The following is a 17,486-nucleotide window of genomic DNA, read 5'->3' on the forward strand; positions in this document are numbered from 1 at the left end:
GTCAGCCCAAGCTAGCGGAGAAACAGAGAGATCCGGGGCGGGAGTCGCAGGGCGGTAAGCATGCGGGAGGGTGGGAGGACACCAGGGTGACGGAAAATCTCTGAGGGACTCAGGGCATCAGAAAGGATGTCACTGTCACTGGGAGAAACGGAATTGTCACCGGCAGGAAACGGACAGTCAGAACCTGGTTTCAGTCAGAATCGTGGAACCAGAGGGGAACTCGCCCCCTTGGAGAACCCATATAATGCCGCCGGTAAACATACATCAGAAAGCTTGTTTTTATGCTGTAATTTAAATTCAGGCAACGATTTCTTTTTTTTTTTTTATTTATTGGACAGACAGAGATCACAAGTAGGCAGAGAGGCAGGCAGAGAGAGAGAGAGAAGCAGGCTCCCCGCTGAGCAGAGAGCCCAATGCATGGCTCGATCCCAGGACCCTGGGACCATGACCTGAGCCGAAGGCTGAGGTTTCAACCCACTGAGCCACCCAGGCGCCCCAGGCAACGATTTCTTTATGTTGAGGAAAATGGTTAATACCCGTGGGAACAAAGAGCAAACATGGGAAATCCGTATTATTGGCTAATTTTTAAATCTTTGTGCATCAGGCGTGAAAGGAAACCACGTCTTGAGTTACATAAAACCTTTTGAAAAACTTCCTATCAAAATCCAGCACTCGGACCTATTTATCTATGAAGGTACTCACGTCCACTCCTTCCTCCCATCAAACCTCACATCCGGGAGGACTGGGTACAGGTGGCCACACGCGCAGCCCCGTTCCTGCAACCTCCCCTCTGCCCTTTCCCTCCCCCTGGGTTCCTGGGTAGGGCACAGGCAGACTGCTCCTTCTAGGCTGCCACCCCCACCCCCGCCCCCAGGGCTGACTGCTTTCCTGCCCCTCCCAGACCACACCCAACTGCCTCCCGACAGGACACCCGCAGTGGGTCCCTGAAATTACAGCTTCAAAAATGAAGCTCCTGCTGATTTCCCAAACCCCGAGCTTCCACTCCTGCCCTCCGCTGTGACAGGGACAGTGACCCCCAGGTCTGCGGAGCCGCTGCCCTGAAAGGTCTCCAAGAGCAGCCCCAGGGCCACCCTGGCTGCACATTTCCAAACCTCGCAGCCACCCCACCCGTGGTTCAGAGGGGGTACAGACTCCCCACAAACTCATCCTTCAACGTTTCTGCCAGGAGATGACATCGCCTCCTCCCACGGGGCCCAGGGCACCCCACCTGCACCTCTGGCCACTCTCACAAACAGGGGGCACCTGGGGGGTTCAGTCGGTGAAGCGTCTGCCTTCAGCTCAGGTCTTGATCTCAGGGTCCTGAGATGGAGTCCCCCAGGGGGCTCCCTGCTCAGCGGGAGTCTGCTCCTCCCTCTCTCTCTGCCCCTCCCTCTCCCTCTGCCCCTCCCCCCAGCCGCTTGCACATGAGCTCTCTCCCCAAATAAATAAAAATCTTAAAAAAAAAAAAAAGACACGTGTGACCTCATCACGTGTCCCAGCGGGCAGTGGCTCCTACCACCCAGGGCCAGCTTCTTACCTGCAGACCCTCGGATGGGCCCAAACCAGCCTCCCGTACGGCACTGTCACCGCTATGTATTCCAGGGACATATCACTGTGCCTCTGTGCCTGTGTCACAGAGCAGGACGACAGCCGGGACCACACGCCTGAGCCGCGGGCCAGCCTGCTTCGGTGTCAGGGTGCCCCCAAAGCCGTGCGCCACTGAACCTCATTCTCCAGACACAAGCGCCCTGTTCCAGCGCTTCTCCCTGCTCTCCGCCCTGCCTGACACGTGACCAGCGCCCTCCCCGCTCCACCCCCTCACCAGGGACCCCCTCCCCTTCACCCCCACTGGAGGGAGACTTTCCTCACCTGAAGGCAGGCCATCAAGCCCCTGGTTCCTTCCCTCCTGGAGCACCTCCTCCCGCCTTCCCTCCTTCCTCCCCTCCTGGAGCACCTCCTTCTGCCTCCTCCTCCGCCGGCTCAGCGCCTTTGGAGCATGGATGCCCGCACAGGGGAACTATGGCACCTTCAGAGCTGCTGGGAGGGAGGGCGGGGACTGTACAGTTTCTCTCCGTGTCCCCAGTCGGGCACAGGAGACGGCTCTCAGCGGGCGCTGCCATCCACCCACAGCCTGGGCTCCGCGATCTCGCAGAGCACACCCGGTCTGCGTGGAACACGGTCGGTTCCCACGCCAACACCAACAACTACCTCTCACTCCCCCTGCTCATGTGGCCGCTGAACGTCCGACCGGGCACCTGGCAGCTCATCGCACACCGTCTTTGCTCTGAACGTCTCCTTGCCGTCTCTGCAGGCCGGATAAGCAGCACAGTCTCCGTTTAAAAGCGAGCGACAATGCGGGAAGAAAGAAAGAAGAAAGAACAGCAAGGCAAGCCCTCCCCTGACTCTGAGAGACGGCGGTCAGCGCCCCGTGCGCGGCGGGAACAGCGTCTTCCCGCGTCTCCGGTGTCCATCGGTCCGAGCTCTCCCTCCGCACAACCAGCCCCTTCCAACAGTTCCACTGGCTTTTCCCCACCACGTGCACAGCGCGGCCGACTTTCCTGTCACCGCTGGGACCACACGGGGCCACTCGGGGATGACTCAGTAGCGTACCTGCCCCGTCCCCTACAGGGGCGCCGCGGGTGTGCTCTCGGTTCTTCGTCACACGCGCCATCTGAGCAAAGGCGGCCGTGGGCAGTGACACGGCGGCAGGGGACGGGGCACGCCACCATCTGCACACGTCCGACTGCGTAACCAGCGCACGTTCCAGAAGGCACAGCCCTGGATCCCAGAGCATTGTGACTGCCCCTCCTCTCCCCTCCCGGCGAGACAAGGTCCACCTCCACCGGCCGCTGACGCCCATTCCTGCTCTCCTCTCGCTGGCACTGCTTTACTAAGCCCTCCCCGGTAACAACCATTTCGGTCCAAATACCCCGAGCTACTAACAAAAAGGGAGACACACAACGCCCTGCCTCCCAGCGTCACAGACTTATTTCTGCAGATTACAGAGTGGCACTGATCATCATCACTCGTGACATAAGACGGGAAACACATTTTTCTTTAATGCTCTAGAACTGTGCTGCCCACCACCGTTAAGGGCCACGTGGCTACTGAAATTGAAATTAATTAAAAGTAAATGAAATTTCAACTCCAGCTCCTCAGTGGCCACGCCTCAAGCACCTGGTAGCCACGTGCGGCCAGTGGCTGCCGCACTGGGTGGTGCAGATGAGAAGCTCGGGCGTCATCACTCAGGAAGTCTGGTGGACCCTGCTGCTTTAGAACCCCAAGGCCGGGACGCTCTCCACCAAGAACCGTTACAGTGTTGCCTTCGCACGCAACAATTATGCTAGCGACCTACTCTATGAACACTGGTCTCAGTCTGCTCCGAGGGCTAGCAGTGGGTCCTTCCACGCCCCACGCCTAGTCTCCATGGCAACCACAGGGTGCCCGGAAATGCAAGCCCAGAAACTCCCATGGGGACCAACCTGCAGGCTCCAAGTCATTGCCACTAGCCTCACAGAGTGAACACCACCCCATCTGAGAAATGAAATGGGAAGTTCGGACACCTTGCTACCCTCACATTAAGTTGGATGTTTTGCATACCTCTGGGCTTGTTCTGTCGCCAAGCAGGAATGCCTCAACGACAGAGAAGTGGGGATTTTCAAAGTTATACAAAAACCTCGGACGGACGCTGGAAATAGAACTGCTATAAGAGCAAAAGTGGCCAAGTGAAGTCATATGTTTGGTTAACTGGAACGTCAGCACCCGCCTTAAAGGAGGCGCAGTCCAGGAAGCTGGGCTGCCGTGCTCCTGCTCTCCGCCTTCTGCTGAACCCCTAACAGAACCCACATGCAGGATAGAAAGGGTGAGAGTCAAAATGCAGAGTAGCAAGCAGCCCGCTCGCCTGGGAAAGCCGTGGCCTTGTTTGGGTCAGGAAAGCACCCCTGCGCACACCAAAGCTGAATCACCCCGCTCTCGAGACACGGCTCACCCTGGGGCAATCAACACGTGTGTTGAAATCACCCAGAAGCAACTGAAACCAGGTCATTTCCTATGAGAAGAAAAAGGAGGAAATGCCATCTGGCAAAGTAGAGGCAGGGAGATAACTCGGTCACTGAGGGTCAGAGGAGACAGTGGTCAAAAGGGGATGCAGACGTGGGTGGGGGGAGTAAGAAAGGAGGGAAACGCAGAGACCATAGAAGTCAGCTCTGTATTAAAGTCAAGGAGACGGGGAGCCTGGGGGGCTCAGTCGTTGAAGCATCTGCCTTCTGCTCAGGTCATGATCCTGGGGTCCTGGGATCGAGTCCTCCTCGGGCTCCCTGCCCCCATGGACAGTCTGCTTCTGCTTCTCCCTCCACCCCTCCCCCTCTCCTGCTCGCGCTCTCTCTCTCAAGTAAATAAATGCAATTTTAAAAAAATAAGGAGATTAAGAGACATTTCTCCAGTTAATTTTTAGCCGGATCTGGCTGCTGACCTCGGCCCTTCCACTCTGCCGCCCTAAACACCCAGGCGCCCTCCTGCGCCTCCTCCGCTGGCCTCCGGAATGAGATACGGACTTGCCCAGATGGCTGGCGGTGGAGCGCGTAACCTCGGAGTCCTCTGGGCATCGCCACCCACCCGAGACAAATGCCACAGACAGAGCCGGAGGGACGCCCCGAGCGCAGAGAGAAGGGCACCAAGCAACCCAGAAGGAAGCGTGGGTCGCACAACCAAAATGAAGTGAGGGCGCGGGAAGGAAACGCGGGTGAGAAGGTCCCAAACTGCTTTCCGGGAAGAGGGTTCGTCACTCCGCGGCCCCACAGAGGGAAAGGGGCGGTGGGGGCAGCCTTTCGTGCGCGCGACCAGCAGCCAGGCTTCCCCGCGAACCGCCGCCCGCCGCAGGAGACCGCGAGTCCGCGCCCGCCAAGGACCCCCTTCCGCGGGGACGCGAACCCGCGCCCCGGCCGCACCCCCGCCCCTCCTCCCCGCCGCCCGCCCGCCTCCACCCTGCCCAGGTGTGCGACCCGGAGCGCCGGAGGGGCGTCCTCCGAGCCCGCGGCCGCAGCCCCCGCGACGGCTCCTGGCGGGGGGACAGCCACGTCCCGCACCGGCGGGGGGACAGCCACGTCCCGCACCGGCGGGCTGCGGCGGGGGCTGAGGGCCGGGGCCCCGCGCACCGCCCGCACCGCGCAGACGCCCGCGAGCCGCGGCCGCACCCGCCGCCCGGCCGCTCCCGCCTCAGTTTCCCCGCCGGCCCTTACCTCGGGGCCGCGGAGGCTGTCCCGCGAGGGCCCCAGCAGCGCGCACAGCTCCAGCAGACCCGAGGGCAGCGCCGGGTGGGGCGGCGCGGCCTCCGCCATGGCTGCTCGGCGGCCGCGGCCCGCTGGGCGCACCCTACTCGGGCGCTTCGGGCCGCCGACCCGACCGCAGCCCCGCGCCCCGCGCCCTCGCAGCGCCGCCTGGCTCTGCACCCGGGCGCCCCACCGCCGGCCGCCGGGTCCGCGCAAGAGCCGCCGCGGGGCGGGGCCTCCGGGGGGCGGGGCCTCCGGGGGGGCGGGGCCGGCTGCCGCACCGGCGCCGGGGGCGGGACCTTCCTGGGGCGGGGCCAGCGGAGCCTGAGCGGGCTCGGGGGCGGGGCCTCCCCGGGGGCGGGGCCGGCCGCCCCCGAACTGTGCCTGGAGGGGCGGGGTCTCTCGGGGGCGGGGTCTGGCCGGCGCGGCCGCGGGGCCTGACTCCAGGTCATTTCCGAACCGGCCCGCGGGTCCCGGCCCGCCGCGCTCTGTGTGCGCTCAGCACCCCCGGCCCCGCCCCGCCCCGCCGGCCGCCCTTTCCCGGGGAGCTGGGGAAGGACTGGCTGGTGTCCGCGGGTGGCGGGCGAGGGCGCCCAGACCCCGGGGCCGAGGGCGTGAAAGTCCCCTGCGGTGGCGGGCCCCGGGGCCAGCCCTCCAGGGCGTGACGAGACCCAGAGCCTGGACCGCGGGTGGCCCGGGCGCGACGGCCGAAGGGGCTGGCGGGGAAGGGGCAGAACCACCCGTTCCCGGTTGGTAACCGCCAGGTTGGCCTCGCCGGCCCGGTCCAGGGAGAGCCGGAGGGATGCTCAGCAGGGGACCGGGGTGGGCGCCGCTGGAACGGATGGAGCCGGGGGGCGCGGGGGGCAGACGACCCGCACCTGGCCAGCTCCGCGCCGGCCTGATCCCGGGGACCGTGGGCCTCCCCCAGCCGCAGACCCCGCCCGGGGGGGGGCTGGCTTTCGTGCCCAGTCCCGGTGCCAGCTCTGCCTGCCCGCCGACCTGGGACACATGCCTACCCCTCTCCGGACCCAGCCTACGCTGGATAAAACCAAGCGGGTGGGGCGCGGGGGGCTCAGTGGGTTGAGCGTGTGATGGGCTCGGGTCATGATCCTGAGGTCCTGGGACGAGCCTGCACACAGAGCCCTGCTCCGCTGGAGCCTGCTTCTCCCTTTGCGGTTCCCCTGCTTGTGCTGTCACTCTGGCTCTCAGGTCGATCAATCAGTCAATCAATCAGTAAAATCCGGGGTGGGGGGACCTCAGCGGGAAATGATTCCAAAGGAACGTTCCTAGTTCTAATAATCTATGATTCATTTTTTTAAAAAACCTCAAATGCTTAGTAATAGTGTCAAACATCTGTCATCAGCCTGAGAAGAAAAGGAACAAGGCCATGTCGGAATCACGGGGACACGGGGTGGGCCTGGATCTGGGGACGCAGGGATTCTTCCATCCCTCCCGGCCCCCTGAGGCCCCTACCGCCTGCAGCCTGACTTCCGGGATCCGAGTTTCACTAAGTCACCTATTGGCTGTGGGTCACCGCTGGTTCTCATGTAGGTCTGAAGGCCATCCGGCGCCCCCGGATCTCACTGGGTCTCCAGTGAGACAAGTAGTTACAGTCACTGACTTCAAAAGGGCAGGCCTTGCTCGTCCTTGTCTGGCTCTCTCCATCGTGTTTTCACTCTTGGTGGACTCCGCAGAGTGGAGTTGCCCGTGAACCCCCAGCGCCCGGAGAGGCTCACTGATGCGGCTTGGAGGCATGAGCCCCTCCAGGAAGGCCGCAAAGCCCTGGGCTCCAGGGATGTGGGCTGGAGCCTGGCTCTGCGTGAGCTGTGGGACGGCCAAGCTCCTCACCTTCCTGTTTGCTCAGATATGCTGGGTGTGGTCAGCATTCCGGGAGGTAAACACTTGGCAGCCGTCGAGAAGGCCCAGTGAGGCTCAGGATAGAGCAGTGTTCCTTTTCCTCCAAGAGGTACAAGAGTGGGTTTGAGGAAAGGAACTCCGGGTAGGAATGCGCCCGGGCCTGGCTCCGGCCATGCACGGGGCCATGAGGTTCTGTTTCTCTGGGCCTCACTCCTTACCAACCGAGAAAGCCCGAGAACCTCCCCGGGGCTCCTTCCTCGTTGTGTGCTCTTCACTGAGTCCTGGAGAAAGCGCTAATGGGACACAGAAGTGCAGATAACCAGCCATCAAAGGCGTAGGTGGAAAAGCCTCATAAGGGTCCCCGAGAGGCAGGAGAGGCAGACGATGCTGACGAGAGAGAAGGGGGCGCACGTGGAGCCTGGCTAACAAGACCACCAGCACGGCACATAGCCCGGCCCTACACGGGAGGCAGGGAAGGGACAGCAGGCGCTGGCCGGAGAGCTCCGTCACTGTGCTCGCTGCGCAGGGGCTCTCCCTGCAGGCACCCCCTCCCCCCCGATCCTGCAGAGCAGCCTTGCTGCTCTGTCTCACTCTCAGGATTACTGTGAAGAGCAAAGGAGAAAATAGATATGAAAATTGTTTGTAAACCGTAAAGAACAGAGGCAAAAATAGGGGGATGGGCACGCCGTTTGAGTACGCTGAACCATACAAAACTGCCCACTCCGAAAAGGGTGATTTTATGCTCTGGAATGTCACCTCAATAAATTATTTTTTAATGGAGTTTTTTTTTTTCCCATTTTATTTATTTTTTTAGCGTAACAGTATTCATTGTTTTTGCACAACACCCAGTGCTCCATGGAGTTTTTTTTTTTTAAAGATTTATTTATCACCTAGAGAACGCTGCATGGTGTGGGGGAGGGGCAAAGGACAAAGGAGAGGACCTCCAGCAGGCTGCCCGCAGGGCTGGATCCCACAACCCCAAGACCACCGCCTGAGCCAAAACCAGGAGTCTGACGCTCCACCCACTGTACCGCCCACGGCCCCTCTGAGGGGGTTAGAGGATACAGTCTCAAATCGTGGGGTATAGCAAATTCGCCTTGTGCATTTTAGCAGTGGTTTAGGTGTGAAAATTCTTTTAAGTATAGGGAATAGAGGGAAAGCTTCAGGACATTGGATTTGGCAATGATTTCTTGCATATGACGCCAAAAACACAGGCAATGAAAGAGAAAATAGATAAATTGACTTCATCAGAATTTAAAGCTTTTGGGGGCATCAAAGGACACTATCAAGGGTGTGAAAAGGCACCCACCGAATGGGAGAAACATTTGCTTGTTCCCTTATCTGTAAGGCAGGGATGACGTCCACCTCACCGGCTGCTGGAAAAATTGAACATCGTAGGGGCTGCGGAAGAGCCTTGTGCAGAGAGCGGGATTCTGGAATCCTTCCAAGTCCGACCTCGGGGAGGGGGGTCTGGCCCCAGCGTCTCCAGCCCCACCCCTCCCTGTGCCTCTCCTGCACCCCCAGACTTGCTCAGGGACCCTCCCTCGACCAGCCTCCTCCCTGCAGGCTGCCCGGCACACACCTCCCCGTGCAGGCGCATCTGCATTCTCCCAACTCCTCCCCCAGTGGGAGGGGCTGCCTCCCTCTGAACCCTACAACCCTCAACTCACCTTTCCAGCCTCCTCATTCTCAATCACCTGCTGCAAATCCTGATTCCGATATTTGTAAGTATTTGACCTTGGGCCAGCGACTTTATCTCTCTGCGCGGCGAACGGAATAGTACTACCTACTTCTCCGGGCTGCTCCGAGGGCCAGTGTCGTGCAGACAGTGGGCGACAGTCGGGTGCAATCGGCGTGGTCATCTGTCCTCATGCTTTACGGGAATTATCCTCAGGGCCCACGCTCTGGCTTCAGGATAAGTGGACACGTATGACCCAGAGCACAGCGCGCGGACACGGGCACATGTGGCCGAGCCCAAACCCTCGCAGCTGTGGCGTCCAGGGGCTCCTCGTCACGGCCCGGGAGCTGTTGGTTCTCCCTGAAGCCACTGCCCGTTTTACCCCTGGCTGAGAGCTCCGGAGGCAACCCGAGGCTCTTCCATCCAGAGCTGGGGTGCCCCCGGCGCCCTAAGAGGCTGGCTGCAAATCATTTGACTGACTTCTAAAACTTCAATTCTTCGGGTGCATGCGACACGTGTTTGTGACAAAAATACATCTCAGCAGAAAGAGAAAAGCTCCCACCACAGCGGCCGAACAGCTGCGTGTTTGTTGTGCGTCCGTGTACACAGGCTCCCACACACACAGGCTGGGATTTCAGCCGCGCTGGTGAGCGGATACTGAGCGGCGGCTTTGTGGCCCGCCGTGTGTTCCTTTGCAATGTACAACGCATTTATTTTCACCCCGATGTGTGAAGGCTTCCAGCGGAAAACCAGATCTTCTCTCTTCCCTATGCCTTTTGGCTCAGCTACTCCACGTGTCCTTTCTCCAGGGTCCAAACGTCCCAGGGGGATGTCCTCTTTCCACCCCTGGCAGCCTGGGTCAGCCCTCCCCGGAGGCTTTCTGGGCCGGCTCACACCTCCTCCTGCCTCCCACTGCGCGGCTTCCAAAGAACCCGCCGCCTTGGCCTTGGCACCTTCAGCAGACGTTTGCCTGTCGAGCATTTTCTGTTATTTCTTTTGACTAAATTCTTCCTACAGGGTTCCAGGGCATTTTCCTCCCCCTTCCCTCGCTCGCTATATGTCAAGTCCAGGAGATCAAGCCTTCCGGAAAGAACCAGGGCATCTCCCTCCTTCCCCAGCAACACGGAGCTACACTACAACTGGTTTTTAAACCATTAAATTATTTATTCCTCACAAAAATCCAGAGCCGAGGGCTCGCTGGTTTTCCACATGAAACTATAAGCCAGACTTTGACTTTTCTGGGTAAAGCTTGCATATCCCCAAAGAAAAACACGAGTCTGAATAAACAGATTTCTCCAGGAAATGAGCAGACCAACATGTTGGGAGAAAAGGTTCACCGTGAAGCACTCAGACGCGATCACTTCCGGATCCAGGCTGTCTGAAGGCACTAGCTAGGAAGGCACCTCAGCCCCGAGCCTCAGTGTCCTCATTTCCGTTGGGTGTTTACTGAGCACCTACTATAGGTCTGGTCCTATGAGAGCAGCTGGGCGCACCAAGGATAAAACACAAGCCCTCCCCTGCCCTCCCCCCAGGAGCTCCTGAGCCGGCAGGGGCGCACCCAGGGGAGACAGGGAGGCAGAGGCACTGAGGAATCAGAACCGTGTTCCGGGGGGCTCAGGCAGGAGAAGCCCCCGAGACCCATCACGAAGCTGAAGCGGCGTTTCCCAGGGAGACGAGGAGCGCACGGCGGGCAAGGCAGAGGGGACGGCGTGGTGTGTGCAGAGCCCGCAAGCGAGTACTTGGGCCCGGCAGCCGAGGAGCTGGCGAGGGAAGTCTGAACAGGTCCACGGCATGGCGGCGGCCACCTTGCCGGACGCCTCTGACCTCCTGCCCTAAGCAGCTAGAGAGCCTCACAGGCGAAGGTAGTTTTTTCTTCCGAATGTTCATGAAGAAGAGGAAGCCACGTGTTGGGAAATGCTAACCGCGGGGCTCTCTCGGAGGCTGAATAATGTCTGAGCTCAGCGTCTCCCAGGGCTTGCAGGGGGCAAAGGGCGGCCCATCACTGTGGCCTCCAGATCCAACAAGCCCTCCGCCAGGCCCTGCCCCGAGCGGTGGTGGGCCTTGGGTCAGGCAGGCCCCGTGGTCCTGCAGGGATCCTAGGCGGTGCCCAGGTCCCGCCAGGCTTCTCAAGCCCGGGTCAGCGCTCTGTGTTGTCAGAGGCAAAATGGAAGCAAGAGCGCTCCCCTCCCCAGAGGAGCGACTCCCGTTCTGCACAACAAACGTTCACCACGTGTGTCCCGTGAGCCGGTCGCCGTCGGGCCTGCAGTTCTGGGGCGTCCCAGGGTAGAAAGCGGCTCTGCCCCCACGTGGACCCGGCCCAGTGCCCGCAGGCCGGGGACCCCAGGCTGGCCATTCGCACCCTGCGCACATTGCCTCCTGGGCCTGGCTCCCAAACATCCAAACATCCCGGGAGGTTTGATGAGTAAGAGGATAAAGTCCTCCCGTCCAGGGTGAGGGTCCAGCTGCCCCGCAGGGTGCCGGCCACTCAGCAGGGACTCGCTGACCCAGTACTGAGTAGAAGGATAGAGTCACAGGAAAACCCGCACTGTGGCATCAGGTAGCAAAGTCCAAGCGTGAACAGACACACCAGGGGCAGAAGAGTGTAAGGCAGGACAAGCGGTGCCCGCGCTGAGCTCGGGCCGGGAGCGGAGGCCGTGTGAGTGCTCGGCAGGTGGGCAGGAGGGCCCGTGTCACCACAGTCAGACACGTTCTTTGTGAATACGAAACACTTCGTAAATCTGAAAGGAGAGAAAGCCGACGGTCCTGTCTATGTCTGGAGCACTACTGTGTTCCAGACCCCTCGCACCTGTCCCCGACACCCCGGGACAGCGGGCGGGCTGCGAGGATGGGGACAGAAGGTGACTTCCACAGGAAACAGGGAAGCCAGCTGTGCCCGACGGCTGCTAGTGCTCAGGTGGGAGGAGGGGACAGATGCTAGAACTATCTTAACCCATCCAGACCGGGAATCAAGGCTAGTGACAAGAGGCGGCTGAGAGTAAACGGGTAGGAAAGAGGAAGAAAGGCGCTAACCTACACTTGAGAGAGGCCAAGGTGACTCAAGGTTATTTTCCTCTGCGCCTGTGGTTCCTGCTGCCGTAGAACGCTCTTTCCCCTTCCCTCCCTGGTAACTCTGACTTACCTTTCCTTGGACCAGATACCACCTCCTTCAGGAAGCCCCCCGCCCCCCATACCTGCCTCCCTGCCTCCCAGGTTAGGGTGACCCTCCACACCCCAACATAGCTCTCAGGCCCTCATGATGTTCCTCTTACCATGAGGCCCGTGACCTCTGTGCTGCCCCTGGGCTTCTAACCTCCGAGCCAGCCTTCCCCCTTCCCCCTGAACAAGCTCAGAGAGGACAGAGGGACACAGAGGGGGGGCCTCTGCCGCCAGACTGGAAATATGACTTTCCCCAAAGAGACAGGATTCATCCTCCCAGGGCTCTTGAAGGAGCCTGTGGAGCCCAGTCCCTAGCAGGGCACACTCTGTCCAGGCCCAGGAGGGTGGTCCTATTCCCACCCACAGAGAAGGCTTAGAAGTCCTGGGCTTGCCGGGTGGCTGGCCAGGGGCTGGGTTCCTTGGGCTGGCTCAGGTCAGAGCGGCAGGGGGCTCTTCTGTCCCATCCCTGGCCCTCCTCACCTCTAAAGCCAAAGCCAGGCTGACCTCATGGTCAGGGTGGGGCAGAGGCCTGGAGGACCCCTGCTCCCGAGCCCTATCCCTCCTTCCCCAGCTGGCTGCGACCTTTCCGGGTGTGTACTCACACTCGTGTGTTTGCCTCTGCACGTGCGTGTGCGTGCGTGTGCGTGTGCACACCTGGGGAAGAGGGAGATGGAGAGCTATCCGGTGGACAGGGGACTCAGTGGATCCCTGGGGGACCTGGGTCACCCCCTCCCCCATTCACCCCTGACCCACTGAGATGGCCTTAGTCCTCACCAAGTCCTGAAGCCCTTCCAAGGGCTTCAAGGAAGGAAGGAGCCACTCCCACTTCCCCCCATGCATCCAGGAACCCTCCTGCTGAGGGAGGAGGCGCCGGCCCTGAGCGCACCCCACCCCCTCCTGGGAGGACTGAGGACTCTGACATCGAATGGTCTGGAAGGGCCGGGCCGGCACAGTCAGCCTGGGTGCATTTCGTTAAAAGCACCACAGGCTTTGGATCTCAGATGTTCTCATTACCTGAAAACAGCCCTCGCCCTGTGCATGGGTTTAAGAGCCCGTTCCGGCTCCCGCTGGGGGTCAGATCCTGGAGAACGGAGACAGCTCCTCATGCCACTGACCCAGGCTGGGGTCTTCCTCCCCCGCTGGGCGGGCACCAGAGTGTCTACTTGCTCCCCTTTCAGTCGGGGTCTGGAAACCCAGGAGAGGGAGCCCGGGAACCCAGGGGCATCCTGTCACCTCGCCACCCCCCCCCCCCCCGCCAGAACTTGCCCACAGCCTTCATCCAGGCGTCCCACACTGTCCCTCCCCCATCCTCGGCTCCACTCTGGCCACGTCCCCACCCTGGCCCCCCGGCCTGGCCATTCCCGGTTCTGACCTGGGCCTCAGTACCCAGCCTCGGGTCAGCGCCACGACCCTGGTTCCTTGGAACACAGAACCAGCTTCCGCCCTCCCAAGCAGCTCCTGTGGGTGGGGCATGGCACACCTTCAGGGCCTTCTGTGTCCCTCAGCCTGGCACAGGCTGGGGACTGACAAGGTCAGGGGCCAGCCCAGCCTCCTGCAATGACTCCTGGGCCCCGGGACATGTCCTCACTCTGAGCACCACCTCGTGCCTCTCCTTCCTCCAAACCTGCCCCCCCAGAGCCTCCCACCCCACCCCCTACCCCCTGCCAGATGCCTGTCCAGCCAGCAGCCAGTCTCAGGCTGGTGGGAGCCACTCGGGACACCCCCACACGCCCTGCCCCAGGCCGAGCCCCAGCCTCTCGCCGCACAGCTCTGTGCATCAGCCCTGCACCCCTGAGAAGCAGCCCTCCGGTGCGAACATATGAGCGGACAGCTACGAGATCCTACGGGGAAGGGGGGATCCCTCAGACTCTCAGCCGGAGGGAAAAGCGTCCCTCCGGACTCACGTCCCCTGCGCCTTGGAACGTGACCTTACTTGGAAACATCTTTGCAGATGTGAAGCTGGATTAGGGCAGACCAGCCCTCGTGTCTGTCAGGCATGGCGTTGGCCGGTATTTAATGAGTCTCAGAAACCGGATCCAGAGACAGGTTCCCCGATGCACGCACAGCAGCGATCACTGAGCATCGGCCATGTGTCAGGGTGCGGAGACAAGTCAGCAGGCCCCCGCAGCCCCAGAGTGTGAGGTCCCTGCTCCAGGCCATGCTCCAAGACGGGGGCGGGGTGGGGGGGAGAGGCAGGCCTCAGGCCGGAGTCTGGGGACGCTGGACTGCCACGTGCCCTCACGTGTGCTGGGGGGGCAGTGGGCAGGGTTGCTAAGCCTGGTGTCAGTCCTTCCTACTCAGAGACACCGTTCACCCCGTACCCAGCACAGAGAAGCCCAGAACCTGGAGCCAGCCGGGCCTGGACCAGCTGCATCGCTCGCCGCCTGAGTGACTGAGTGACGGTCTCATACCACGGTGGGAATTTAAGTCAAATGGGGCAATTGTCCCCAGCACCGCGGCCCCCTGCCCCAGACACAGCCTGGATTTAGCAAGAGGTCTCTGGGTTAGTGTGGACTGTGGGGGTTTTCCTACAGCCATTTGGAACCTGTTCTAATTAAACCCTTTCTGAAGAATCGTGAGAGAATGCCAAGTTAACCCGGAACGCTGCTCTTTCCCTTACTGTGAAATCTTTCTTTAGCCAAAAATGCGTTTATGTAAAATGATTTCTCCTCGAACAGCCCGAGCTCATCTCATGCCCTGATCTCTGCATCAGGCTTCTCAACCCACGGGCGGGTCAGGAGGCCGCCTCGCCACGTCCCTGCACTGACAGCACTTGGGCGACAGCCGGTGCCCGTGTCCAGTCTTCCCAAAAGCGGTTTGTTCTCAGCCCGAGTCTCGCCATCGTGGCAGGAAGGCTAAGCTCCCGCTCTCACCGCCGCAGCTCTGGCTTCGCCTCCTGGCCCATCTGCACTCGGCGTATTTCGCAAATGCTCGATCGACGGGTCTGCGGGAAAACCAAGCCGGAGCAGCACGTGCCGACGGTCTCAGCGCCCGCACAACTTGCGACCTTGGCGGAGCTCTTGAGGAGAGACCTGCAGGTTGGCGATAGGGCCATCTGTCGAGTCACGCCGTTGCCTACATGCCCTACTACCGGACCTTCGCACGTTTCGTGAGATGGAACGGGCATCCAGTTTCACACCAGCGAATGCTCCTAGAGCGGCTCCGTGTCTTGCAGCTGGTCATTCCTGGAGCCAAGGGTCCCTGGCCGTGCCTCTCCCGTAGACCCCCACCCCACCCCATGCTCTGGGCCCGGACTTCCCCTAGACCTACTTCATAGAAGTCAGGTGGGGGGTTGCCCCAAGGTGGGGCTGGGGCTGGGAGCCGAGCCCACGTGTCCATCCATCCGCAGAGGCCCAGCAAGCCCTTGGGGTGCGGCGGAGCGCAGCCTCGATGCTTTGCTGCTAAACCTGACCCCATCACTCACCAGCGCCTTCCTCAGGGCATCTTCGCCATCCTGGCTTCTGGCCGATCCCCCACTTGCCTCCTAGCCGGGGCTACTGGTGGCCGCCCTCCCGGGCTGCCCTCCATGCCAGCCCGGCACTCAGATCCCCAGCCTGGCCTGGTGGCGCCCCCTTTGCACCCAGCTGGGACCTTGGCCTGACCTTGGTTGCCCTTCTGAGCGGACACCATAGCCCCAGGGAGCCTACCCGGCCCTCTGGGAGCAGCTGCCCTGCTGGAGGCCACTTGTTGGCAGGGTTCTGGTCTTCACTGCTGCATTCTGCTGTGGGACGTGGCCCATGGTGTGGACCGAGCTGAGCAGAAGGCTGGGGGTGGCGTCTGGAGTCCGGCAAGGCCCTCAGCTGCTCTGCCTGTGATCGCAATGTCCTATACCTCCCTGTTCAGGGTGCTCCATGGCTCCCTGGTGCTACAGCCCGCTGCTCGGCGTTCTGGGCCCCCCACACCCAACTCCCACCCGACTCAAGGAGGCTCGGCGGCATCTAATTCTCCAGGCCCTTCCAGAAACTTCCATGCCATTTTCCCTTCCCACCTCCCCACGGAGTGAGCCTCCCCCCTGGAGTGGCCCTGGCTGACCCAGCAGGTGCTCCCCATGACTGTTCCTGCCCTGAGACCCCCCCCCAGGGACTTCTCCATCCAAAAGCTCCGAGTGGAGGCCCCTCCCTGGCTCACAGCCAGGACCATCAGGCGCACAGTCCGGGGACTTGCCATGGGCCCTCGTTATTGGCCAAGTCCCTGAAAACTCCCAGTGAGCTCAGAGCTGGCTGCCCCCCACCCCATGCTACATGCCCTCCCTAACCCCGTCCACGTGGGCCCCTGGCCTGAGGCCTGGGTGGTGGTCTCACATGAGTGAATGAACATGAGGACTCTCGCTTCTCTTTAAAGCTGCTTTGCACGTCAAGGACGGAGCCCAGGTTGTTCCTGCCTCACACCCCGCCTCCCCTGACAGAAAAACACCGCTTTGGACCCTGGCCTTACCCTGCCTCCCCTCTCAGGACAGCAGCTCTGAGTAGCCTCTGGCCCAGAACTGCACCAGCTCCTGTCCAGTCCCACGTCCTCTCCGACCTCCTCCCTGGCGCCCCGCCCTGCACTCTCCTGCCCGGGCCACCTTGGCCCCCGGCTCTTCTTCTAGCCCACCAGGCCTGCTCCCACCTGGGCTTTTGCACCTGCTGTTCCTCTGCGCAGAGTCCGGCCCCTCCCTCCTCTGTCTCTACTGCGGTGTCACTGCTCACCGAGGTCTTCAGGGCCACCCGATCCAAACGTCAACGTCTTCAGCGACACGCACTCCATAACCCGCGTCCCCACCATCGTTTTCTTCCCCGGCGCGTATCTTGTTTGTGCCCTGGCTCCTGTCCTGAAGCTCAGAGGGCAGGAATTGGGGTCCTTGCTCACGGCGGGGTCCCCGGCAGCCCTGCGCAGGGACCACGATACACCCTCAGGGGGAATTTTCATTCCCGGAGGAATCTCCAGCCCTGGGCGCTGGTCTCCCGTAAGCGTCTGCCCGGCAGCACTGACCATACTGGTCTGGGGACGCGCAGGTCCCGGAGCGCTCCTGGGACCGTAACTGTGGAGGAGTCTTGGGCGGGCACGAGAGCCCCGGACACGGAACCCATGAGCCCCGGGAGCGGGCGTGGCGTGGCTGCCCTCGAGGCCACCTGCCGCTCTTCCATTGGGCTTTTCTTTCTTCGTGATGACAAAAACCTGCTGGAAGGCGCTGGGGACGCGCCTGCGGTGACTCCAGTGTGGGGAACAGCCAAAGTGTCCCAGGCTGGAGCCAGCGGAACACAGGGCGCTGGCCTTGGCCTCAGGAGGCCACAGAGCACCCTCCCCGCCCGGGCACTCAGAAAGGACACGCGGTGCTCCTCTCTCTTCTCCACGGGGAGCCCAATGAGGGCCTCAGGCTCAAGCTCGCTGTCCGGGGGGCTCCCCCTCCCCCCGAGGCATCTGGGCTGCCGAAGGCAGGGATGTGGCACTTTGCTTGTGTCCCTGACAGCCTCACGCTGCCTCGTGCACTCCTGGGTGTTCGCTTTGGCTCGGGTCTGGTCTGCACAGGGCTTCCTTCTTTGTTTCAG

The 17,486-nt window shown here is 61.4% G+C and overlaps 1 protein-coding gene across 4 annotated transcripts in view; it reads right to left on the reverse strand.

Moving 5' to 3' along the window:
- The window catches only part of DENND3 (DENN domain containing 3), a 50,689-nt gene extending 45,223 nt beyond the window's left edge, over positions 1-5,466 (reverse strand). For all 4 annotated transcript variants that reach the window (XR_006817961.1, XM_046001543.1, XM_046001535.1 and 1 more), the window contains exon 1: positions 5,238-5,466. Coding sequence is in view for 3 of the 4 variants with exons in the window: in XM_046001543.1 (XP_045857499.1) it covers positions 5,238-5,336 (99 nt within the window). In the remaining variant the exon portion in view is untranslated. The remainder of the gene's footprint in view (positions 1-5,237) is intronic.
- Between the last annotated feature and the right edge of the window lie 12,020 nt (positions 5,467-17,486).

The sequence above is a fragment of the Meles meles genome, chromosome 1, assembly GCF_922984935.1.
Source record: "Meles meles chromosome 1, mMelMel3.1 paternal haplotype, whole genome shotgun sequence".
Classification (NCBI taxonomy): domain Eukaryota; kingdom Metazoa; phylum Chordata; class Mammalia; order Carnivora; family Mustelidae; genus Meles; species Meles meles.